Raw genomic sequence first — 27,302 nt, 5'->3', positions numbered from 1 at the left:
AAGGGAGGAGAAAATGCTAGGGAGGACTAGCATTTTGTAAAGCTCAGAATATCCTTTAACCAGCATTTTTTTCAGATTTGAGGTCTATTCTTCCAGCAAGAGGATTGTCACTTGGGGGATCAGACCTCAAATCCAACATCCCATCCACTCACAATCTTTCTTGTCAGTTTCCCTATTGACCTATGGAAGCTAGCTGAGAAGATAGCTTTTGCATAGTTTAAATTTTTAATGTTTTAAATTTTAATTGCTTTTCTATTTATCCTTTTATGTTATATAAGTTGCCCAGCATTGTCCTATCAGGAAAATGAAAAAATTAAATTAAAAAATTAAATTAAATTGCAAATGACAATCACATGATCACAGCACGCTTGGCAACTAGTTGTAAATGCAAATAGGTTGCCAAGAGTCAGAAATCTGATCATGGGACCAGGAGGGCAACAGTAATGTTTTAATGAAAGCTGAAGGCTTTGTAAGTCATAAGGAATCTATTCCAAGCCCATCATTTATTATGGTGGTGTAATCCTTTCCTTCAAGGGAAAGCTACTATCAGATCCGTGTATCTGTCACCAGGACGCCAACACAGGAGAGCGAGGGAACCAGAAAATGCGAGAACCCGAGCTACCACCCCGGATTCAGCTGAGAATGATTGGGCAGCGGGACAAGCTGAAGAACCAGCAGCCATACCAGGTACACGACCCCTAACCGCCCCAGAACAGGGGATTAACCCTGGCCAACCCAGAGACATACAACTGCAAAGGAAGGTCCCACCCCTGGGAGTAAAATTCGATGGAGACCCCCAGAAACTGGGATTTTTCCTGGCGCAAGTCCTCGCCTACATGCAATAATACAGGCAGAATTTCCCAACACAGGGATCCTGACTATGAGTTGTCACCCTGGCCCTTGAAGGGCAGCAGACAGATGAATGGTGATGCTCCACAACATCAATGTCCCAGAATTAAGGAACCTCAACCGCTTCATGACGGCCCTACACAACCGCTTCGAAGACCCTCTCGCCAATAGAAAAGCCCCAAACCTCATCAGTTATAAAGTAAGGCCGTCGCCCGGTAGCCGAATACACCGAGGAATTTCGTGACCTGGCCGGCCGAGTCGACTGGCCAGAGGATATCCTAGTCTGTTGGTTCAAAGATGGGATAAATCAGTGGTTCCCAAACTTTTTGGGTCCACTGCTCCCTTGGTGCTACAAACTCATCCTTGGTGCCCCCCACCCAGGGTGGGATTCAAATTTCTGTGGGTGTGGCCTAATTTGAGGGTGTGGTTTGCTGGTCACATGACTGGGTGGGCGTGGCTTGCTGGTCATGTGACTGGGTGGGCGTGGCCAGGTGACTGGCAAACCAAATACAAGTGGTCCTCACTTAATGACCGGTTGTTTAGCAAGTGTTCTAATTTATGACTGGCCTCCCCAGAGCTACTTGACCAGTTTTTGGAGTTTTGTCAGCTTTAGATCAGGGGTCTAAATCCCACCACTGCCTGTGTGTGAGAGAGAGAGGGAAAGGGAGAGGTTGGATCAGATCTCTCTCTCTCTCTCTCTCCCACCAACACCAGAAAGCCACCATCAGTCAAAATTCATATTAGTGGTCTCCGGGATTTAAAATTATGAGTTTGGTGGCCCCTGAGGTCCAAAAGTTTTGCGACCCCTGATCCAAACGGATGAGGCTGAGAGAGGGAAAGAGAGAGAGAAAAGCAAGAGAGAAAGAGTTAGAGAAAATAAAGAGAAAAGGGAAAGAAAGAAAAAGGGACAAAGAAAGAGGGGGGGATGGAAGGAAGGGAGAGAAAGAAAAAGAAATAAAGAAGGAGGGAGGGAGGGAGGAGAAAGATAATGAGATATCTATTCTAGTCCAATCACCTGCTCCTGCAGGGTTAGAAGGGAATGTGTGTGTGTGTGTGTGTGTGATTCCTTATAATTTACCAGTACATTTTGGTTTTGCCTTCTTCAGAATTGGCACTGTAATACATTGGGGAATAGTACTTTTTAGGGTGGAGATCTGGTCCAATGGATCCTGTTTAAAGCCTCAACAAAATGTGAGATCTTCCTGATAGTCTTGACCATGTTTTGTCCACAAAACCTTTAATAGAAGCCAAAGAGGTTTTAATGTGCTGGCAAAGATGTTTCAATGTGGAAAAGGGCCTCAGTCTAAACTAGGCCTCATTCAATCTGATGCATCAGGTCTCTCTCTTTCTCTTTCTCTCTCCCTCCCTCCTTCCCTCCCTCCCTCTCAGACTGGCTTTGCTCTACTTTCCTGATGTGCCTGCGGGGCCGGCGTTTCGAACATGGATGGATGGATGGATGGATGGATGGATGGATGGATGGATGGATGGATGGATAGAGAGAGAGAGAGACAGACAGACAGACAGGCAGGCAGGCAGGTAGGTAGGCAGGAAGGCAGGCAGGCAAACAGACAGACCTTTTGGATGGATGGATGGACAGATGGATGGACAGACAGACAGAATGCGACAGCGACGGCACTTTGGGAAAGCGGTGGCAGCGGCTTTTCCCAATGTGCTGCTGCATTCGAGGCACCGGTTCTGGAGCCATTACTACAGTCAATGGGTGAACCTTCAGGGCCGACGCCTCGAACGCCCCCCTGCCACCTCTTAGTGGCAGAGGGGGGCTAAGAGGCAGCAGGGGGGCATTCGAGGTGCTGGCTGGCCCTGCAGTTTCATCCACTGATTAGCACTGCTCCGGAGCCATCGCCTCCAATGCAGAAGCAGTAGCATGTTACATGCTACCACGGCCGCGTTCGACGCGCCGCCCCCTGCCGCCTCTTAGCGCCCTTCTGCTGGCCCCCTTGGGGATGCTAAGAGGTGGCAGGGGGGCGTTCAAGGCGCCAGCCCTGCATGTTCACCTGTTATGTCTCACCTATATTCACAAGTGAGAATACAGAGTTCCACAGTTCAAAATATTCAAACAAAACAAAACCAGACTAAAAAAGGGTTAACAGTACTATATTCCAGTCCTTGGCAGACTTCCCAGAATCTGTCTGATAATTCAGAATGTCCATAAATTACAAAGGCCGCTCCACACGTATCCTTTCGACACATCACACTTTGCTTCCAAGCAAAGTTTGAGAATCAGCACGCCTCCTTAAATCACCTGGATGGGCGTGTCAGTCTCTCTAATCAATGTCTGGCTTGACGCCTCCCTTCAGATTGACGTTTCAGTCTTCTCCTAGTTCTAGCGTCAAGCCACGATCTGTCAGTTTCCCCACTCGAAGCCTCTGACTCATTTTGTGGATCAGTTGCTGGCATGAGCGAAGTCGAAGGTTCTGGGGAGGATTGTCTCTGCGACAATCTCTCATCCTCCTGGCTCACATCTGTGTCCTCTAATAATTCAGTCTCCACATTCACAGCAGGCTCCAGCCTTCCATCTTCAGAGTCATTAGAGTCAAAACTCCCAGCAGGATCGATCCTTCTAGTCACAACATTGACTGTAGCACCGCTCTGGAGCTGGCGCCTCCAATGCGGAAGCGGTGTCACGTTACATGTCGCCACGGCCACGTTCAACGTGCCACCCCCTGCCGCCTCTTAGTGCCCTTCTGCTGGCCCCCTTGGGACACTAAGAGGTGGCAGGGGGACGGTGCATTGAACGCTGCCGTGGCAGCACATAATGTGCCACCACTTCCGCATTGGAGGCGCCAGCTCCAGAGCGGTGCTACAGTCAATGGGTGAACTTGCAGGACCAGTGCCTCGAATGCCCCGAACTAAATCCATTGGTATTGAAAATCCAAAACCAAGTGCTATGTTAAAGTGGACTGACCAATGTCAAACAACGTTTGATAAGCTAAAAAATCTGTTTGCAAAAGAGCCAGTATTGAAACACCCAGGTACAACTCTACCATTTATCATTCAAGCGTATGCCAGCGATGTAGCGGTAGGAGCTGTTTTATTGCAAAGAAATAAAGAAGGTAATTTACAACCATGTACGTATACATCTAGGGAATTTAGTCCAGCTGAACGAAATTGGGCGATTTGGCAGAAGGAAGCCTTTGCGGTTCACTGGTCATTACTGAACTGGAGACATTTACTAGAAGGAAGTTCACAACCATTTGAGGTGTAGACCGATCATAAAAATTTAGAAGCACTCCAAAATCCATGAAGGTTGTCACCAAAGCAAGTTCGCTGGGCAATCTTTTTTAAAAGGCTTAACTTCATGCTAAAATACGTCCCATCAGGGGAAAACTTTATGGCAGATGCTTTGTCAAGGCTTCCTCAGTATAATAGTGTACGAGAAAATATAATTCAACCATTGATACCAACTACTAATAGAATAGAATCTTTACAATCTACAATACTTACAACCAACTTACCTACAATATTAGCAGAAGATGAATGGTTAATAAATAATAAAAATCAAATAGAAATGAAATATGGGATCGTTTGGCGGGGAACTAAAATATATGTACCGAACACATTAAGTACATCGATAGTATTAAAAAAATGTCATGATGTTAAACAGGCAGGACATTATGGGTTCCTAAAAATGTTACATTTAGCAAAACGACAGTTTTGGTGGCCAGGCATGAGATCACATATAGAGAATTATGTGAAATCCTGTCCTGTATGTATAATAAATAAAAATAAAATTGGAAAGCCAGCAGGATTATTACAAACAGTGTCTGAACCGATGAAACCCTGGCAAGACATTGGAATGGACTTTATAGTTGATCTACCGGATAGCCATGGCTACACAGTGATATGGACGGTTATTGATCTGTTCTCCAAACAAGCACATTTTGTCCCATGTAAAGGAATACCATCCGCTAAGAAGTTAGCCGAATTATTTATAAAACATATATATGACTTACATGGGGTACCTCGAAAAATAATCTCCGATAGCGGAGTACAGTTCACCTCAAAATTCTAGTGGGAGTTTATACATTTGATTGGTTCAACACAAGCACTAAGTACAGCGTATCACCCAGCTACCAATGGAACGGCTAAAAGAGCAAATGCCACCATCGAACAATATCTATTAACTATCAACAAAGTAATTGGGCAGATCTGATACCGTATGCTGAAATAGCACATAACAATACGGTACATAGCAGTACTGGTCATTCCCCTTTCCAAATAGTAAGCGGTATGGAATTTGTATCCATACCCAAATAGCCCTATAATGAACAAGAACTCAATATAGAGACTACAAATATCTGGGCAGATAAAATACGTAAGCAATGGAACTCAATTCATCCCACTTTGAAAACAAGTGCAGGAAACGTATAAAGTCCAAGCAGATAAAAAAAGATCAGCACAAACACAATATAATATTGGAGATTGGGTATATCTGTCAACTAAATACCTACACCTCGGTTTAACTAGCAAAAAACTAGGTCCAAAATACATTGGACCATTTCAAGTTATATGAGTAATCAATCCTGTGACAGTAGGTCTTTGACTTCCCTCTCGGTTCAAAAGATTTCACCCCATATTTCACATCAGTCTGTTAAAATCTGCAAATATGACACAACAAGAGCCTAGATTGCATACCCCAGGACCAGTCCGTGATGACCATTACGAAATCGATGAAATACTCGATTCACGTCGTAGACGTGGAGTATTGCAATATTTAGTCCAGTGGACAGGTTACCCATTAGCTGATGCATCATGGATACCCTATACAGATGTATCAGCATCTCGTTTGAGACGACAGTTCCATATGAAAAACCCTACCAAGCTGGGTGGGAGGGATGAAGTACGATGTATACATGTAACTAATAATAATCTTTCTGTTACAGAAAGAACAATGGTAGAGGGGGCCACCTGTCAGGCTTCAAAGAGTCTACTGGTTTATCTCCTGGAGTGAATCCCGACACATTATCTTGGTTGGGGAATGAACGTCCGATCCTGCCGTTTACAATATATTAACTTGATCGGAAAACGTCTCCTACTTTTGAAGATCCCATCCCGGTTCAACCTATCTCATATCAGCATGAACATGCGACAAGGATGGGGTGGGAGAAGGTTTATCACTCCAACTCCTCTCATTACCAGAAACGAAACACAAACAATCATTGGGGAAGTTACGGCACAACTCGGGAATTGAAATCACATTCTGTTTGGTAATTAGTTGCGTTTAGAATTGCGGGGTGGAGGTGTGTAGGACTAATGGGGAGGGCGGATGTTAGTTAGCTGCATAGGGTGGGGCTGCATGATAAATTGCGCTGAGCGATGAATGATCTCAGCGCTGACTTTATCCGGTATATCCGTTGTTGCCGTGTTTGAAGGAGAACAAGCGAAAATAAACGTACCTACAACAAATCCTGTGAGTAATATAGTTTATTGCTAGAATTCCTACGTGTACAAATGAGGGCTAAGAACCCCTTTATATAAAAATTCATGAATAGTTTCATTGATCAATTGCATAAACATGGCAGGAGCTCCTTGCAGTCCAAAAGGGAACACTTTAAATTGGTAGCATCCCAATGGAGTGTTAAAAGCTGTCTTCCACTCATCCCCTTCCTTTATTCTGATGCAGTAATATGCCTCTCGTAGGTCTAACTTTAAAAAAAAATTCTTTTGAGAGATTGGCTAACATGTCCTTCATGAGGGGGCGTGGATACATATTCTCTATTCAAATCGTGTTTAATTTTCTGTAATTAACACACAAATGTACGGAGCTATCTTTCTTCTCGTGGAATAACAACGGGGTAGCTATTTTTGGTCGGATGGGTTCGATGAAACCCTTTTAAATTTTTATCGACAAATGCTCTGAGTTCTTTTAGTTCTCTGGGGGACATACAATCGTTTGTGGTTTTGGGAGTTTAGCCCCTGGTAGGATTTCGATAGTGCAGTCTGTGGCGCGATGGGGTGGGAGTTCATCACAAGCTTCCTTGCTAAATGCTTGGGCCAGATCCTGGTACTTGTTGGGGATGTTAATGGGTTCAGCCGACTGTCCGGTTATGGCTGACTCTCTGTTCTCTGTTCCTTTCTTTATCCTTTCCTCTGGGCTATTTGCAAATAATACATCTCTCTGGAATTGTACGGGTTCCTCTCCTCCAATTTATTTTTAGATTCCATTTCCGCAGCCATGTGAGGCCTAGAACTAGTGGCTCTTCCATTCCTGGGGCTACAATGAATGTGAGCGTCTCACTATGGTTCCCTAGACTTATTTTCAATGGTTCTGTGGTAAATCTAGCTGGCTCCCCCCGCCCTGCTATAGTTCCATCTAATTGGCAGAAAGCGATGGGATTTTCCATTTTTTTCAGTTGGATTCCCAATTTCTCTGCAAGGGAGGGTTTTATAAGGCATTGGATGCATCCTGAATCCAGCAATGCTACAACTTCCTCCCCCTTTCCTCGGCTGGGGATAAACAGTCTTAGGGTAGAGTGATTGGTTCAATTGGGTTGCTTACCAGTGAGTCGTCTTCTGGATTGCTTTTGGACTGGCTCAGGTCCCCTCGGAGCATTGGGGATTCTTCCTCTTGGTTGGGAGGGGAATCAGAATCCCACAGCTACTCGGCCCCTCAGGCCAGTCTCCTTTCCTCGAGGGCTGGATGTTCCAGGTTTCTCTCCTGATGGGTGGTCTGGCTTTCTGGCAGGGGTTTTCGAACGGCATTCTGCTGCGCGGTATCCCTCCTTTCCACACGTAAAACAACCAGACCTTCTTGGAGTCCTGGTGGTTTGGGGTTTGAAAACTTCCTGTTTCCCCTGGGGTGGGGATCTTTTCCAAAACTTGCCACTGCGGTACCGGTTACAAGTCATGTCTATCTCCGTTTCCTCTGCCATCATGCAGGAGGTTTGGGTCCCCACGGGCCAGGCAGGCAGAGTATAGGTCATCATTTAGCCCAGTGGTTCCCAAAGTGGGCGGTACCGCCCCCTTAGGGCGGAGCTAAGAGGCAAGGGGGCTGGTGGGGCGCTGAGGCGGCAGGGGGGCATTCAAGGCGCCGGCTCCAGAGTAGTGCTACAGTCAATGGGTGAACCTGCAGGACCAGTGCCTCGAATGCCCCCCTGCCGCCTCTTAGCATCCCCAAAGGGACCAGCAGAGGGGCACTAAGAGGCGGCAGGGGGGCGGCACATCGAATGCGGTCATGGCAGCACGTAATGTGCCACCGCTTCCACACTGGCTCTGGAGCGGCACTACAGTCAATGAGTGAACCTCCAGGCTAGTTTGGCTAGTAAGTCCTTCATTAATGGCAATGGATACAATGGCTCTACACAGATGGCATTCAACCCTTGATAATCCACACATAAACGCAACCCTCCATCTTTTTTTTCCTGGAATAACACGGGCACTGCCATATGGGATCTTCCTGGAGTGATAAATCCTCTTTTTAAATTTTTATTGATGTATTTTCTCATTTCCTCCTATTCCTTTTGGGTCATTGAGTACATTTATGGTTTGGGTAACGCCACTCCGGGGATCAATTCGATGCCACAATCCGTAGGTCGATGGGGTGGTAAACAATCAGTACCATCTTCCTTGAATACATCTGCTAAGTCTTCATACTCAATTGGATAGTTTTTTTCAGTAAGTGTTCCCTCTCTTATTTGATTTGTATTATTTGAAAGACGAGGCGGGCCATCATCATGGCATGGTGGATTAGGACCGATGGCTAGATGTAATTTACAATAACCCCCTTCCCAGTGTATATGGGTTCCCATTTATCAAGCCAAGCTAGTCCCAGAATTAATGCTTTGCTCATGTGAGGAACCACCACAAAAGAAATCCACTCCCAGTGCTCCCCCATCACCATTTTAATATATTCAGTTCTATGAGTTGCTGGAACTCCACCCAATATAGATCCATCCACCTGTTCAAATTTAATAGGAACACCTAATTTAATAACTCTTTAATTTAATTTATCAACTACTGCTTGAGTTATTAAACATCTCGTGCACCCTGAATCTATCAATGCCCCCACCTTAATTCCCTGATTAGTCCGTTTATTCCATAAGCCCACAGGTAAAATAAAAGGATGAATCGGTTTACTTACCATTGGGTCATCTGGCATCTCATTATCTATATCAACTTCTCCCAACGTAGTGGATTGCATAATAGATTGTTCATCTTCCACTGGAATATCTGATGAATTCACCATTACTCCCCTCACCTTGTCTTGGTCATGCCAATCTCGTCTACTTGGTTTAGTCCTATTCAATCCATAGCCCTATTCAATCCATTTGCCCTGGTCTATCAAAGCGAAAACATTTAAATATTCTCCTATTGTTTTGTGTTGATATTATCCTGGGTTGTGGTTTTATACTTGTGTTTATAAATTTTCGTGGTTGTATTAATCCTTCCAGCCTCGGTTTCAAACGACGCAAACCATCATCTAATTCAATCACCACATGATACCAATGTAGCATACGAACCTCTATATAAACAAGCCTGATGTAATTTAGGGTCCATCCCTTCTTTAAATATATGAATTAATAAACTCTCCGGTAATGACGGGAGTTTACTAGCCACTCGTCAAAAATCATTTACATATTCCCGTGCTGTTTTCCCTTTTTGTTTTATCATTAACAAATCCTCTTCTGCTTTCTTATCTGCAGATGTATCTTCAAATTTCTTAATGCATCCAAAAATCGTCCTATATCCCCCAACTCCTCCGCCCTATGGCAATATAGATCCGATGCCCATTCGTATGCTTCTCCCACTAACACTCCAGTAACGGCCACTACCATTGACCAATTTGAGTGGTAACAATGGGAGTATAAATCAAAATGGTTTAATACTTGGCTTAAGAAAATAGCCACTTTATTTGTGTTCCCATCAAACGTGGTTGTTAGAGGAGGGGGCCCCCACCTCCCTGGTACTTGACCTCCCCAACGTGCTCCATAATCCAGGTCCCGTGGTTCTACTGACCGAGGTCTCATGGAATATCCATCTTCCCCTATGTTTCTATCCTCCATTCTCCCAGAACGTAAGTCCGATCTGTCCAATCCACTTCCGACTTCAGACTCCTGAAACCCTAATGGACTGGATGCATATAAAGGGTCCTTTTCAGAATGTAATACTTGTTTCTGAATCAAGGTCCCCCTCTCCTTTGTTCCTTTTAAAGTCACCTCTCCAAATTGTATCCTGAATATTTCTAATGTGTCACTTCCTGGAAATGCCCATTGACTTTCATCGGACCCAGACCAACGTTTCACTTTCCAATCCACTGGATGTTCCCTTTGCCTATATTCTTTCCCCTTTCCCTCTTTTAAGCCAGGGTCTGGGTCACTTAATCGCACCTTAGTTGTTTTAGGTTTTACTACAGGTGGTACTGTCAATGGCACGTACTCTCTCTCCATTTCCCCCGTCTGTTTTCCATTGCCCTCTCCACCATTCTCTTCAGCCACTTCTACGCCTTCCTCCACCGTCCATTCGGGATCTATGCCTTCTGCCATTATCCACAGTGAAGAAGGTTTGTTTGTTTGAGAATAAACGTGAGCGCTGACTTTCTCTTAGCCCTCGTTTGTACACGTAGGAATTCTAGCAATAAACTATATTACTCACAGGATTTGTTGTGAATAGATATGTTTATTTTTGCTCGTTCTCCTTCAAACACGGCAACAACGGTTATACTGGATAAAGTCAGCGCTGAGATCATTCGTCACTCAGTGCAATTTATCATGCAGCCCCACCCTATGCAGCTAACTAACATCCGCCCTCCCCATTAGTCCTACACACCTCCACCCCGCAATTCTAAACGCAACTAATTACCAAACAGAATGTGATTTCAATTCTCGAGTTGTGCCGTAACTTCCCCAATGATTGTTTGTGTTTCGTTTCTGGTAATGAGAGGAGTTGGAGTGATAAACCTTCTCCCACCCCATCATTGTCGCATGTTCGTGCTGATATGAGCTAGGTTGAACTGGGATGGGATCTTCAAAAGTAGGAGACGTTTTCCGATCAAATTAATATATTGTAAATGGCAAGATCGGATGTTCATTCCCCAACCAAGATAATGTGTCGGGATTCACTCCAGGAGATAAACCAATAGACTTTTTGAAGCCCGACAGGGGTTCTAGCGTATCTTGATATTTTAATCTACATGGAAACAATGGAAGAACACATTAAGCTACACTGTGCAGTCCTCACAAAACTCTTAGACACTAAACTATATGCAAAACTCTCTAAATGCGAATTTCACCAGGAAAAAATTGACTACTTGGGGTATAGAATATCCCACGAGGGAATAGAGATGGACCCACAAAAAGTAAAAGCTGTACTGGACTGGGACACACCTTATACACGCAAGCAACTGCAAAGCTTCTTGGGTTTTGCAAACTTTTATCGCCAGTTCATTCCAGCTTTTACAAACATCGCCCTTCCTATCATGAACTTGCTAAAAACGAAAGGGGGGGGGAGATACCCAAACCAAGGCAACCCCTTATCTGGACAATGGAATGCCAAGTGGCATTCAAAAAACTCAAACATCTATCCTCAGCAGAACCGGTCCTTAAGCACCCAGATCCTGAACAACCTTTTGTCATCCAAGCAGACACTAGTGATGTTGCAGTTGGAGCAGTCCTCCTCCAAAAGAATGGAAGTGGACAATTACAACCATGTGCTTATACATCCAAGAAACTGACAGAAACCGAGCAAAGATGGTCCATATGGGAGAAAGAGGCATATGCTGTGCAGTGGGCAATGCTCACATGGAGACATTTCCTGGAAGGAAACCAAATCCCCTTTGAAGTATGGACTGATCACAAAAATCTGGAAGCCCTGAGAAATCCACGGAAACTCTCCAAAAAACAAGCAAGGTGTGCTCAATATTTTAAACAGTTTAATTTCACTCTCATATATTTTCCTGGGAGAAAGAACTTCTTAGCAGATGCACTGTCCAGAAAACCCCAATACAACAGCAGAAAGATTGAGGTTATAAAACAAATGATCCAACCGACCCAACTAGCAGCAAAGTAATCACCCAGGCACAAGAGGAAAAAAAATCTTCACTGACTGAAGACACAATGATGTCAATATTTAAGGAGGCACTACTTAAGGATGACTGGCTCCAGGCTAACAAAAACACTTGCTTACTCAAAGTTGGACTAGCCTGGGTAGAAAACAAACTATGTCCCTGAAAGCCAGAGAATGTAAAAACCTTGCACCTCATCAAAAGACAATTTTGGTGGCCGTCTCTCAAAAAGGACATTAAAAACTATGTTGCGAGCTGCCCCACCTGTGCTGCTGCAACGAGAAGACAAGGAAAATATCCTGGACTTTTACAGACAGTAGCAGACCCTTCTGCACCCTGGAAAGAGATCTCTATGGACTTTATAGTGGAGCTTCCCGAAAGTGCTGGAAATACTGTCATTTGGGTTGCAACTGATCTTTTTTCCAAATAGGTTCACTTTATTCCATGCCAAAAGATCCCAACTGCCAAGGCATTAGCAAAGATGTTTCTAATACACATTTATCCCCTTCATGGAGCTCCCCAACGGATTATCTCAGATAGGGGTGTTCAATTCACATCCAAATTTTGGTGGGCGTTTTTAAACATATTAGGCTCCACCCAGGGGTTGTTGTCATCAAGTCACCCCCAGATGGATGGATCAACAGCGTATTAGAACAATATTTAAGATGCTTTATTAATTACCAACAGGACAATTGGAGCAGCACGGGGTTCACTCCATTCCAGGTAGCCACAGACCAAGAATTCAACCCCATGCCGCAACTACCCACCAAAGAACCTAAAATCCCCTCCCTTAAGGAGTGGATCAATAATTTACAAGCCATGTGGCCAATGGTAAGATTATCTTTACAGGAAGCTAGAGCAGTTATTAAAGCTCAAGCAGACAAAAAACGCTGCGATCCTAAACCTTTCAAGATTGGAGACCATGTATATTTGTCTACAAAAATCTTAAAATCATTACAACCCTCTAAGAAACTGGGACCAAAATTCATTGGCCCATTCCTTATCTCCAGAATTATTCATCCCGTGATGGTAGAGCTTCGACTTCCCAAAACACTTAGGCAGATTCATCCACTATTTCACTGTAGCTTGCTCAAACTGGAGATCACTTCAAACCTCAGACCCCACCTTCCAACACCTCCAACTCCCATCATGGTACATTTTGAAATTAAAGATATCCTTGATTCGTGCACTCACCGTGGATCCACACAATATTTAGTAGCTTAGAAACACCTTCCTTCCTCAGAAAATGAGTGGGTAGCCAAACGACACATAAAAGCACCCACATTACTACAAAACTTCCACCTAAAATACCCTGATAAACCATCCTAAATTGCAAATATAACACATAATTTTTGTTTTTTCCAGGTAGACCTATCTGTTTTTTAAGGAGGGCAGGATGTCAGATCCGTGCATCTGTCATTTCTTCAATGAAAGAAGAAAAAGGAAGGGAGACTGATAAAGAAATCCTTCTTGATGTAACCTGAATATATTTAATCTTATATCAAATTTGTATAACCTACACATGATACAATGGAGGGATGAAACCCAGATGGCCGGAGCCTATCACCTCTGAGAGAGATAGCTAGGAGATGAAGAGACCATAAAAATTCCACAGTGAGATGTGTTCTGGGAAACTCTGAAAAAGATCTTTCTAAAAAGGGGGTTGGGGGAATTAATATGTTGCTGTTTGTTTTACTAAATACACATCAAGATAAGGGGAGGAGTTTTAGACTCCCTTATCTATCTCTGCATGCCTGAGAGACCTTAGATGCTGCTTTTAATCCCTACATGAATTGTCTCATCGCAATAAAGGATTCCTTTTGATACGTTTTGATATGTTTTCAGAAGTTCATTCTAGTTGATTGAATGGGAAAAGTTCTGTAGCCTGACAGCTACTCCTCAGGAACAAAGCTATGACAGAGAATGTCTTTTCATCCCATTTGATAAATAGTGTCTCTTAACAAGTTTCCCTAGTCACCTGAGTAGGATCTGTGGGAACACTTGGGAAAAGATGGTTGTAAAGATTGATACTCGGGCCCCAAGTTATATAGTATTTTTAAGCAGTGACCAGTACTTTGCATTACACCTGGAAAACTATCTCTATACCAGATGGGGTGAAGGGAAGTAAAAAAAAAAAAAAAGAATTATCCAGTCTCCTAATACATGGTAATAATTAGCTGAGAGTGCATTTTAGAGTTGGAAGTTAATTCTGTTTTACTATTGGAAATTATAGAAATACAGTGCTATATTCAGAGTTGCTGATATTTATAGAGCAAATTAGTTCTGGCTAAATTCCCTTACATTAATTTTAGTAAAACTGAAGAATTTCTAACATGCAGAATTCAACCCAAAATTTTTAAAATGAAATTTTCTCTCTACTACAAATGAACATTTTCATGTCTAAAATATGAAACATTACCTGTCATGCAAAAACAAGAATTAATTTTTCCTTCCAGAAGAGGTTCCAGCCATTGTTTCTTCTGTTCTTCTGTCCCATGCAAGTATAGAACCTCCATATTCCCTGTGTCTAGAAAACAGAATAAACATTGAACACCCTTCCTATTTTATCCAGCATACAATATAATTCTGACAAGCTAGTTAAATAGTCCCTCACCTGGTGCATGACAATTGATTACTTCAGGAGCAAAGAAGCACTTCCCAGTCTCTTCTGCTATTAGTGCATAGTCCAATTGATTAAGACCACTAACAGCTGGCAGGAAAAGGTTCCAGAGACCTTCTGCTTTGGCCTTTTCCTGATGAAAAGAGAAAAACTGATGCAAAGTAAGCAGTAGTGGGATTCAAATAATTGAACAACTAGTTCTCTGTTCTAATGACTGGCTGGGTAGGCGTGGCTGAGTGGTCATGTGACTGAGTGGGTGTGGCCAACTTGACATCACTCACATCGAGGGGCGGCTTGCCTCGCCCAGTATTTCTTTGCTGGGTGGTTCGCTCCCCTCTGCCCCTTACCTGGCCTCCCTCTTAATTTTGATCATATGATATGGGAATGCTGCAATGTCCGTAAGTCATTTTTTTCAGTGTAGTAACTTCAAACAGTCACTAAATGAACAGAATGCCTATAGTGGGAGGACCCCATTAGAATCATTATTGAACCCAATGCATTAAAAAGTCCATCCAGTAAAATGAATGGGATGTTATAAGAATAAAAAGTACAGGTTTTTTTAAAGATATAAAGTATTTGGGGAATACAGTCTGGTATACATGACATGTAAAATAAATTAACTTGATATAAAAAATGATATATTTCAATCTGATTCCATAAAACATGGTCAATCAGGAGAGGGTCTAATAATATGGTAAATATTTTTTTACCATGTTACATTTTTCTATATATTATTTAAACACATAAAAAGTTGGTGTATTATATATTTATTCTTGCTCAGAGCATGTGGGTTCTTGCTGTCATTTTTTATTTATTTTTAGATTATTTTTGTGTTCCACTGCATTTCTGCCACTGTGCATCGTTTTCCTCCTTATAACCTTCTTTTTGTCTGAGAAAGTAGCCCTACTTGGCTGACTTTCTCTGTGTGCACAAGCTAAGCAGGGTCAGGTCTGGTTAATACTTGGATGGAAGACATCAAAAGACAAGCAGGGGGCTGGTAAGCCTCTGAAGTTGAAAAACATCTTGGAAGACTGCAAGATAGTGACATGGCTGCACCTGCTGACTCAAACAACAGCCAGCTTTACTCAAAAGTATATTTGAATTTGATAGCAATTAAAGCAATGGTGCTTGCAGCACACACACTATGCCTGATTCACATTTAGGCTGCTTTCTGAATTAATATGTTTTCTGGATTTGCATAATATACTGATCAACACTGTACATCAACAAAATGGGTTTGCACAGCACCCTATGCCCTAGAAAAGCCTAATCAAAACAAATACGTTGCATGAACGAATCTGCCACATAATTCGTCACTTTGTTGTGTTAATCGCAATAGGCTTATTTTAGCATTTGCACTTTTCATACCTCTTACAGTTCAAAACAGTAAGGAAAGTGCATCGGCAACCTTCAAAAATCACTCTTAGTTTAAAGGGGTTCTAAAAGCCCTTGCAAGGGGTTGAGGGGAAGAGAATGCACTAAGCCTTTCCCTGGATGGCTCTTTATTCTACCCTAGTTAAATCCATTGTGGGAACACACCCCCTGTGTGCATGAATGAATGGATGAAGAATTCCCACTCTCCTGCCTGATTTCCACTGCAGCACTAGGGCCTGAGAATCCAAGAGATGAAGCTTCGAATGCTTTGAAAATGAGCCTCGATGCAAATAGCTGGAATGCCCTTCCCCGCCCTTCTCCTCTCTACAGGTCCATGCAGCTCCTTCCCCTTTTGTTCCAGGTAAAGGCAGTAGCAGAAAGCGCTGGGGAGGCTGGGGCAGCAAAGGCATCGCCTACCAGATCTCCTCTCTTTCTCTTTTCCGGTGGAACCTCATTGCCAAGCAAAGCTTGCCTGGACAGATGCAAATTTGAGCATCTTCATTCCTGGCAGCATCCCTGCATTTTCTCACCCACTGCTGCGGCTGCCTTAGTGGATGCTGCTCTTTTTGCATCCAAAAGGAGTGACAGGCGCCTTCCACGGAGCATGCTGCTGCCAACATTCTTTCCGTTAAAGAGAGCCGGGCGCTTTGGGCCAAAGCCTAAGTCAGGCCGGGAAAAGGAAAGGAAAAAGGCCAGCTTGGGACTGATTCTTCACCCAGACTGGCCTCTTGGCCATTCACTGGCTGGGAGTGAAGGGGTGAGATTCAGCCAGTTCGCCGAACTGCACAAATAGTTAGCTACCAGTTCTTGTGAACTGGTGAGAAATGGCTGAATCCCACCACTGCAAATAACTCAACAATAGGCCTATTTAATTTTAACTGAAACAGGAATACAGAAGATAAATTACATCACAAAACTACCATATAAAAAAATTCTGCTAATACCTGAGGCATCACACAACTTTCCTATGGGGCTAACTTCTTTTCTAAACTACTGAATGATGTTTCAAAAACAGCCAGAAAATAAGTGAAAAGTGTGGGTGGGATTGCAAGGGGCGATCATTATTGCTAGAATGCATCTACCAACTATTTTAACATTAGTTTTGATCATTGATTTAGTGCTCTTTCTAGAACCGGACCGCATCACCAACAGAAACAATGAAACACATCAACTGGAATACACAATAAAGCTGCCATGACTCCTTTTTTAAGCAGAGCATTTTACACCTGGAAGAACCAAAAGACTGTTCAGGAGTGGACTGGAGATGAGATAAAAACAACACCGTAGGGACATAGCAGTAAGTAGAGATAACTGGGGCATGTTCATTTACATTTAGATTCATATAAAGAAATGTCCTTAGGGACATATGATGGCCTAAGGCCACAAGCTGTCGTTGATGGAGCAATGAAAACAATGGAGTTAGTGCCATAGACACATCCAGTTCTCTTGCTCTCTGGCCCCAGGTAGCCACAAGAATTACGATTCTCCAACATATTTTTATTGGTAAACAAATAGGAAAAAAATTCACTTTCTCAGTATTCACCTACACTTTTCTAATTTACACAGGATGAATACAAGTTCATGAATTCCACCCCCTGATTTTTCACAATTTTCCAGATTTTGCAGTTCCTACATTAAAATGTATTTAAGAATATACATGAGAAATGAATAAAAATATTTTTTTTCATGCAGGCTTTTTAGCATGAACAAATAAAAATGGCAAAAAAACAAAATTTTGAAATGGATTCCTTATATTTCTGCTTTTACTGACTCAATTTTAAATTTATTTTTTTCTAAATCTTAATTTATGCACGTGCATTTTATATAAAAAATTATTGTCACTTTCAAATTGTAACTGAAATTTGAAATATAAAAGATGAAATATAAATCAAATAAAATGTATATTAATCTTATCCAGATACCTTTGTATAAATCTCTATTCTTCATAGCAGTGATGGAATTCAATTTTTTTTATTACCAGGTCTGTGGGCATGGCTTGATGGGTGTGGCAGGGGAAAGATACTGTAAAATCTCCAGTCAGAAGTGGTGCGGTTTGCAGGTTTCGGCAGCGGCAGGGATTCGTGATACTGCGCGATCCTTGCTGCGTTCGCCGTCAAGGTTCCCCCGATCCGTTTGGATCTGGGGGATATAGCTACCCGTAGAGGCAGCTGAAGACAGGGGGGGATCCAGAAAGGGGTTTGGGGGCGTCGCAGACCCCCTCCCCAGCTGGCAAAACCCCCCTTTTCCCAAGACGGATGAGCGGCGGTCAGTAATGGCCGCCACGAAGAAATCTACAGCCGGACAAGCAGGTGCAGGAGGGAGAAAGCTGGAAGAGTAATGAAAGTTGCTTTCAACTGGGACAAGGCAAGAGAAAGTGCCCTGAATCTCGAAAGCTGCTAAGGATACATTGTTCCTAGTAAGAGTTACGAGCTGCGAACATTCTAAAAGGGAAAGTTTTTTTTTCTTTCATTTCACTCTCCTTCCTAACGTGACAGCAGATGGAAAAAATCTTCTTGGCTGTGAGTGGGAAGGAGAGGGGAAAAAAAATTGGAGCATTTGAAAATAAGGAGAAAATTGCCTAGATTTTTAAAGAGTTACTAAACACCAATAAGACTTCTAAAAGAGATATTTTAAAGGGAATTTTTTGACTAAACTTTAACCCCAGAAAGAGAAAGTGAAGAAGGAGAGAGTATTTAAAAGAAACAACCTGTTTGGATTGTTTGGTGATTTTGGAACTTCTGAGAATTATTTCTGATTAAAAGCACTCGGGTGGTTGTTTGGGAAAACTTTTTCTCTGCACAATGGCATCACTTGTGGATGGACTGAAACTTGTATACCAAAAATATGAAAAAGAAAAGCAAGAAGGGAAAGATGTCCTTGGCACTCTTTTTCAATTTTTAGAAATGGCAGTTTGTACTTATGTAAAGCTGAATGAGCAACAGGATGATGGGGACAAAGAAGAAGCCATCTTTGATGAACAAATAACTTTGGTCGGAAAAGGGAAAAGAAAGGAGAAAAAGGAAAAGAAGACTTTAAGATCTGGAAAAGCAACCCAAGAAGAGAAGAATAAGGTGAAAAGGGGACATTATGTTAGGAAACAACAGAAAGGGGAAAGCAGAATAAAAGGGAGGTGGAGAGACAAGGGGGTAAAGAGGACAAGGAGAAGAAGAAGCAAGGGAGAAAGGAAGAGATGAGAAGCCTTAATAGTGGGGAGCAAGTTGTAAAGAAGAAAAAAGTTTTTAGAGATAATGGATAATTTATTGAAAAAGGGATTCTAGAAAGGTACATAAGATTGCATTTCTATATTTGTATTTAGAAATAACCATAGAAAATTAGAAATAATATGTAATTTAAAATGCGATAAAATATTTAGTATAATCTAGTGAAAATTTTGTTAAGAGAAGGGGAGTACTGTAATGGAATAATGATTTAAGATATGTGATGTGGGGGGAAAATAATTTTGGAAAGCATAAGTGTTCCCACAAAGGCATGATATTTAACTGAAATGGGTAAAATGTTTAAGATATAAATGATTGATAATATTAATGATTAGACTATGTTATTCTAGTGAAACTTTTTGTGAAATGAGAGATTTGAAGTAGGAGAAAGGGGAACATTGTAATGAAATAATGATTTATAATATGTGACGTGGGGGAAATAACTATGGAAAATAGGTGCTCCCATAAAAATATGTGATTTAACTGAAAAATAATGTGTTAAATGTTTAAGACATAAATGAATATCAATATTAATGAATAGATTTGTATTGGTTTTGATAATACTGTATAATTTTAGAACGTACCAGACAGAATCCCAATGTAAGTTATGTGTTTTATATTAAGTATTATAAATATAGGGGAAAGAGATAAAGGCATCATACTCCATTTAGTGTACAGAAGTTTTTTTTCAAAGAAGAAAAATAAATGGATAGCTGGAAATAGAACAGACAAAGAATAATAAATATTATGATTCGAATTGAGAGGAGATAAATAAAACAAAATTGAGAAAATTTAAAAGAGAGGAGAAGTTATATAGAAAATTGAAAATGCTAACAAGATATGGAATGGTATATAAAATGAATATGAATTTGAATTTGTGTCTGTATCAAGAGTTTTAACCCGGGACTAAGCAACTTTCAGAAAAGAGATTTTTTATGCTTTTATGTTTTGTGTTTCTGTGTATCTATGTTTTGTATGTCTTTAAAAATCAATAAAATTTGTAAAAAAAAAAAAAAAAAGAAGTGGTATTTGCCGGTTCTCTGAACTACTCAAATTTTCCACTACTGGTTCTCCAGAACCGATCAGAACCTGCTGAATACCACCTCTGCTTCATGGGCTTATTAAATTTTCAATGTCTATGATTTCTAAGCTTTCCTGAAAAAAAAAGCTGTTGCATTTTTTGAAAGAATAATGTTTTGGAATAATTCTTACTACATATTAAACTATGATATAATGTAAATTCATATAATTAGCTATCTTAGATCATTTTCAAATGAGACAAGGGGAACTATAATTTAATAAAATCACAATTTGCTTGGATGTTTCTACATATATATTTAAGGATAATGTCACTAATTTCATACAACAAAAAAACAGGTCCTATCTGATTGAATGACAGGAATGACAATCTCATTCTAAATACGCTAGGAAGGCCTTTGCAATATTAACACAATGTGCTAATATAAACCATAGTTTAAAAGTTACAATGTCTTATTTACTGTCTGCACATAATTAACTATGTTTAAATTGAACTATCTTATGGCTTAATGTGACATAGAAACCAGATCAGGATGTTTTAGTACCATGTCAGCCTCAAATATAAGAGTAAAGGAGAGTGAAACATAGTTTTAGTTTGTTTATAGCTGAAATTACTGGAATTAAAGTATTTTAAAACAAATTTATCATTTTATTTGAACTATATTGTATACATATACAAAATAAAGATAAACTCTACCTTCAAGTCAGTGTTGACTTCTGGCAATCCCTGCAGTTTTTCTTGGCAAGATTTTTAAAGTGGCTTGCCATTGCCTCCTTCCTAGGACTGAGAAACAGGGACTGGCCCAAGGTCACCCAACTGGTTTTTTTTCTAAGGCAAGACTAAAACTCATGGTTTTCTGGTTTCTAGCTGGTGCCTCAAACCATTATGCCAAAATGGCTCTCTTGTGGATTAAACTCATAAATTCCATTCACTCTGTAAGGTATAACTTTCACTGGATTAAAAACTATAAATTAAGTTTTAAATTATATTTGCACTGATACTCATTGGCATCATATAAGATCTTTCTTTTAGGGACATGGTGGCTCAGTGACTAAGACTCTGAGCTTGTTAATCAGAAAGGTCGGCAGTTCGGCGGTTCGAATACCTAGCACAGTGTAACGGAGTGAGCTCCCGTTACTTGTCCCAGCTTCTGCCAACCTAGCAGTTCAAAAGCATGTAAAAATGCAAGTAGAAAAATAGGGACCACTTTGGTGGGAAGGTACAGCGTTTAGTCATGTTGGCCACATGACCACGGAGATGTCTTCGGATAGCGCTGGCTCTTCAGCTTTGTAACGGAGATGAGCACTGCCCCCTAGAGCCAGAAATGACTAGCATGTATGTGTGAGGGTAACTTTTACTTTTACTAAGATCTTTCTTTTACAGTATACTATGGACATAAAAAGAAATGTACCTTGAGTATCTCCATGACACCAGGTTTTCTCCATATATCTGGTGAATTTTTCTTTCTGGCGTAATACTCAACTATTTCCTAGAGGGTATATATAAAATAATTTACAAATAATCATTAGCATGCCACCCCATCTGAAGGCTGTAATTGAAAGTATTGATTAATCTCCTGCTAGACCAGGAGTGTCAAACTAGATTTCTTTGAGGGCCGGATCAGCATTGTACGTCTCCTCCATGGGCTGGTGAGGGGGGTGGGGAGCAGGGGAAGGGAGACAGGATGGACGCCTCCTGCAGCACTCTTCCAGCCAAAAACAGGCTGTGCAGAGGTCACATAGGGCCTCTATAAAGCCCATTTTCGGCCAACAGAGTACTGCTGAAAGCCATGGAGGCTGAAAATGGGCTATGCAGAGGCCTTGTGAGGCCTCCATGTGGCCCGTTTTTGGCTGGCAGACTGCTGCTGGAGGCTGGAAAGACCAAAAATGGGCTGTGCGGAGGTCTCACAGGGCCCCTGCAATCCATTTTTGGCCAGCAGAGGCATCCCGGGCCTTTGATATTTCCAGGCTGGCTCCACGGTCCAGATTTAAGCACCCCGTGGGCCAGATCGGAGTTTAACAGCCCTGCGCTAGACCTTGGATCTCATAGAATTAAAAAAAGGTATTTCAAATTAGAGTTAGGACTTAAGTGTTTTCTTATCTGTATACTTGACCTATATAGTTATGAAGACAGAGAACTGGTCTCTGTCACTGCCTTAGTTAGAGGATTGATATCTGCAAAGTAGATCACATGAGTACTCTTGGCATTGTGATAAATTAAATGGCACTTCCAGGAAGTTTGCAAGGTGCAAGATGATGTTGATTTGGTCCTACTTTGGTAACTGTTCATGATACAACTTACTTTTTCAGCTGGAAAAATGTGCTTTTTCATGAAATCTTTCATTTTCTGAAGGATTTTCTTCCCCTCTGTGGACTGCTGGAATAATTCTCCAGAATTGCAAAGAGGTGAGCCAGTGTTGAAAGTTATTCTAGAAGAAAGCAACATATAACTAGGAAGGAATATTAGGTATGTTGGCTCCCTTGATTATTTGTAAAAATAATAAAAATCTAATCAATCAATACATTGATATATCAATGTGTCCTACAAGAGTGTTAAAGAAAGGGCAAGCATGCATCTCAGAAAGACGCAGAGAAAAATTGATATATCTCCTGCCAGTTAATACTACCTATATTTCTGCAGTTCAAATCTGTTATATCTACCATAGATACATACCGCTCTTGTAAATTTATTAAAGAGATAGGGAGCGCAGCATCAAATAGCAATCAAGAAAAGAAAACTTTGTGCAACCTGTTTGAGATATAGGTGACATGGTTGCATCTTTATAACTCTTTCAACAATCAATTCTTACTTTTTTGCTACCAGTAATCCAACTTCAGCCAGAGGTCTCACTACACTGCTGAACTCCAAACTGTTTTCTGCAGAGGAATTACCCAGGAGATATCTGGCATATATGCCCTAAAGAATAAGTAATTTCAATATGAGACATTTAACAAATAGCTGAGCATTTTAACAATATATGACAGAGGAATGTTTAATTATTATTCAAGATCTGTATTATTTTAATCTTTGATCAATATGTTAAAAAAACATATAACCCATCAAATGATTGTCAGAAATAACAATAGTACATTCCTATACACGATATACACAGTAACTATAAATTACAAAATATAGCATAAAAAACTATTAAATTTCTGTGAAACTGTAAAACTATGCAACATAGGATTCATTAAATTTAAAGTTACTGTAATTTTCATTTACTGTACCGGTAGTATTATGTTGTTTATGAAAAACAATAAATGATATTGTATGCTATCCCTATACAGAGAAAATTGATGCCTCTTTTTATTTATTTCTTCCAATAATTTGTTAATTATTTTGGGTTAAAAGATGACAGGTCTCTCACGGATATCTTTAGAGCAATGTGATCAAGTAGAAAATTAAACTACAGTCTCACCTCCTATTTTGACACCTTCATCACTACATTTCGTTGGTTCTAAAAATCTATTTAAGGCACAGTAATAATCACTTGTAGGGACTCACCAATAGCATAATATTTAATATTACATAAACAGTTTCTCTTCTTCAAGTAAAATATAAAATCTGGAATGCCATTACTAATGTTGTTATGAGTAAAAGGATTTACAAAAATGCATTCTATATGCTCCATTAAACATTAAAAGATAAGGTGTAGATTATATACGTTACCTGGCTTATTGAAGCCAATTTAAAATATGAAAGAGCAAGGAAAAAATTAAGATTATATGGAGAAGTACAGGTATCCCTGAAGCGAGAATAAATTGTGATCAGTTCTTCAGAGGAAGGAATTCCTATGAAAAGCAAATTCATTTATGTCAGCCTTTAGCTTTACTGTATGATTTACAGATTACATCACATATATCACAGATGTAATAAATAAACACATATATTGTATTTGTTTTTTTATATCATACTATCCGCATTAGATAACAAAATTATAGAATTATTTTTGAGCAGTGGTCAGCAATTGACATTTTCACATCATACAAGTATTTTCTTAGTCTAACATAGAAATGGTTTGCTTGGGTCTTCTTCAGCATAATTTTAGATTTCTCAACATTGGTTGCTGCTCTAGAACTTCATAGTGATTGTCTCAAGTACTAACCATACCTGACCCCATTTAGCTTCCTGAGTCATCCAAACTCAGCTAGTGTTAGTGCCACAAATTATAACTGTTTCTCAACCTCGGGAAACTTTAAGCTGTGTAGACTAGTTCCCAGCCAACCTATATTATAGGTTATATTTAATGAGATGCTTGTAGAATGTTTCCTTAAGAGAAATTTCTTGACTTCCAGTGGTCATGTTGGGACACCCAGAAGGGCTGAAGAGCTAGCTCTGTTCTTCACCCCTCTTTTCTGGTGCTGGAGAGATCCCAAAGGGATACACGAAGCCTGAAGGGAAGTGTGTTGGAGTGGGGATACTCGAGGAGCAGTCTGGCGATACGCGATCATCAGCGTGACAGAGAGAAACCCTGTTGAGCCCAGCAGAGGCTAGCATACACAGGATGGCGGCTCCGAAGTCCTAACAGCCAGCAAAAAGGGGAAGCAAGATCGAATGACAGCCTGTGGTGAAGAACAAGGAGAGGATAGTGCAAAGAATTTGCATTATAGAAGATTAAAAAGAAAGGAGGTTCGTGCTGTATTGGAGAAGAGAGATCTATTGTAACCTGAGAAGGCAGTGAGAAAGCGGAGGTGAGAATGAGCGGAGAGTGACTGGGAACAATAGACAGCCGGGGAGGCAGGACACTTCAACGAACAGAATAGATCAATATAGTTATCCAGGATACCTTCTGAATACTAAGTTTTAAACTTTGGAAACCTTTGGAAATTCTAACTGTTGAAAAACTGTAAAAGTGAGTGTTTTACACAAGTTACTTGGCTGTGAAAATTGCTCTTTGCTGAGGATTGACAGACTTTGAGAAACAGCTGAAGTAACAGAAGTGGAGAACGTCTATAGTGAACAGCATTACTCAGCAATCTGATAGTACAACATAGAAGACGGAATTGTGGGAAAATTTTGAGAGACTGAAGTACTAAGAAGAATTGGATAAATTGATAATTTTTACTCCTTTTGAACCTTAAAATTTTTGAACTGGTGAATCTGCTAATTGAACATTGGGTGATTATTTTCTCTTTTTCTTTCCCTTCTACTGGATACAATAACTGGAATGCTTCCTGGAAATTATTAATTATACAATCAATTGGTACTTAAACTCAGATATAATACAACATTTATACTTTAGATTCAGATTTAAATTATAATTAGCTTAATCAGAGTTTAGTGGAATTAAGTTGGAGCTACTATTCTTCTTCTTTCCCTTCTATTGGATACAATAACCGGAACACTTGCTGGAAATTATTAATTATTAAGTATAAAACTAATTGGTATTTAAATTCAGATATATTATAATATATATACTCTAGATTTAGACTTAAACTATAATTAATTTAAGCAGAGTTTAGTGTAATCAATTAGGAACTACTATTACTTAATTTATTTTATAAATTAATCAAGATAAATAATTAACCCTGTATATTTATTTAATGATTGAAAGTTCTAGGTAATTTATACTTACAGTTATATATTGATATTTTATAGCTTAATTAAACTCTTCTCTTTATATTTTGTATTTATATTAATATAGAATTTAGATGTTCTGATGTTTATCATAATACTTATTTTCACAACTTAAACTGTAAATTATACTTATATTGATGCATATGTATTTATATCTAAAAAGAGTTTTATATTGATATCTATACAATTAGATATATTGATTTTTCACCTAGATATTTATCTTGCAAATATAGAATAGAATTGGGATTAGTGAGACTTTAAATAAGAACATAACATTATAAAAGCTCTTAACAAGTACCATATCTCATTAACAGTTAAACCTTAAGAAAAATAATTTTAAATTGTTTAATGCCAATTTGGGATAATGTTTATAACATTCTTAATAATCAGAGAGAGATATTAGAAGAAATGTCTACTATAACTACCACAATGAGCAAGACAGGAAAGAAGACCATATCAATTCCAACACCCTCAACAACAACAGCTTCACCGAGGATACAAAAAACGATAGAAGAAACACTAATGGCGGAGGAACAAAACACCACTTCAAATGTTAACATTCAAACCTCGTTACTTGCACTACAAGAATCAATGGCCAAACTTCAAGAAATGATGGTAAAGAATCACTCAGAAACAAGAGCGGATATTAATGAACTGAAGGAAGAAACGGGAAAGTTAAAAACAGAAATGAGATCAGATATATCTAAATTTGATGAAAAGGTAGAGTCAATTCAACAAGCATTGGAAAGAAATGAACACACAATCAAGGAAGTAATGAAAAGAACGGAACAAATGGAGAAAAAGTTAGAAACAAGTTAGACCAACAAATAAAAACAGTGAGTAAAGAGAGGGAGGATTCCCTGCTCTATATCAAAATGGACAAAGCTGTGTCGTACCTTAGATTTCAAAATATACTGGAAACTAAGGACGAGGACCTAGAGCTAGTGATGGCAGAAATTTTAGCCAAAGCTCTAAATAGAGACAAGGAGGAAATGCTAAAGGAAATGGACGATGTATACAGGGTCAGCACGAGTTATGCAAGGAGAAACAAACTTCCAAAAGAGGTCCATATTCGATTAATGAGGAGGAAAGTTAGGGACATAATTTATAAGATATCTAGAGAAGAAGCTATAGTATACAAAGGAAAGGAGATCTAGATCCTCAAATAAATCCCTAGAAGGGTAAGGGAGCAGAGAAGGGATTACAAATTATTGGCTACACAGTTAAATAAGCAAGACATTCTATTTCGTTGGTTGATCCCAGAAGGAATGTTGGTCTCTTGGGAAGAAAAGAAGATTAAAATCGATACTCTAGAAAAGGTGCAAGAATTGTACGAGCAATTAGTGGGCTCGGAAGATCAAAGTGGCAAAGAAGATCTAGACTCAAACTCTCAAGAAGAACAAGACCAATCAAAAAATAAAGAAGAAAGACAAGAAATAAGAAAAACTAACTAGAAACAAGAAAGAGAAGACCTTAAATCAACGAACATAATGCAAAGGGAAATAAGAGCAATCAGGAGACAAAGAACCAGATATAATTAGAGCTATGGAAAAAGAGGTGAAAGTCTTATCCATTAACATAAATGGCTTAAACTCAAAGACAAAA

General features: G+C 40.1%; 1 protein-coding gene across 1 annotated transcript in view; it reads right to left on the bottom strand.

Moving 5' to 3' along the window:
• ACAD11 (acyl-CoA dehydrogenase family member 11) overlaps positions 1-27,302 on the bottom strand; it is a 95,160-nt gene that overhangs the window by 28,312 nt on the left and 39,546 nt on the right. Inside the window, exons 7-12 of the mRNA XM_087947319.1 lie at positions 23,790-23,911; positions 22,930-23,036; positions 22,422-22,548; positions 21,532-21,609; positions 14,484-14,622; positions 14,289-14,396 (exon numbers count right to left, since the gene is read on the bottom strand). Coding sequence (XP_087803445.1) covers positions 14,289-14,396; positions 14,484-14,622; positions 21,532-21,609; positions 22,422-22,548; positions 22,930-23,036; positions 23,790-23,911 — 681 coding nt within the window. The remainder of the gene's footprint in view (positions 1-14,288; positions 14,397-14,483; positions 14,623-21,531; positions 21,610-22,421; positions 22,549-22,929; positions 23,037-23,789; positions 23,912-27,302) is intronic.

The sequence above is a fragment of the Notechis scutatus genome, chromosome Z, assembly GCF_049901735.1.
Source record: "Notechis scutatus isolate UNSWTSFEM ecotype Mainland chromosome Z, rNotScu1.2, whole genome shotgun sequence".
Lineage (NCBI taxonomy): Eukaryota > Metazoa > Chordata > Lepidosauria > Squamata > Elapidae > Notechis > Notechis scutatus.
This window is presented reverse-complemented; position numbering and strand designations above follow the sequence as displayed.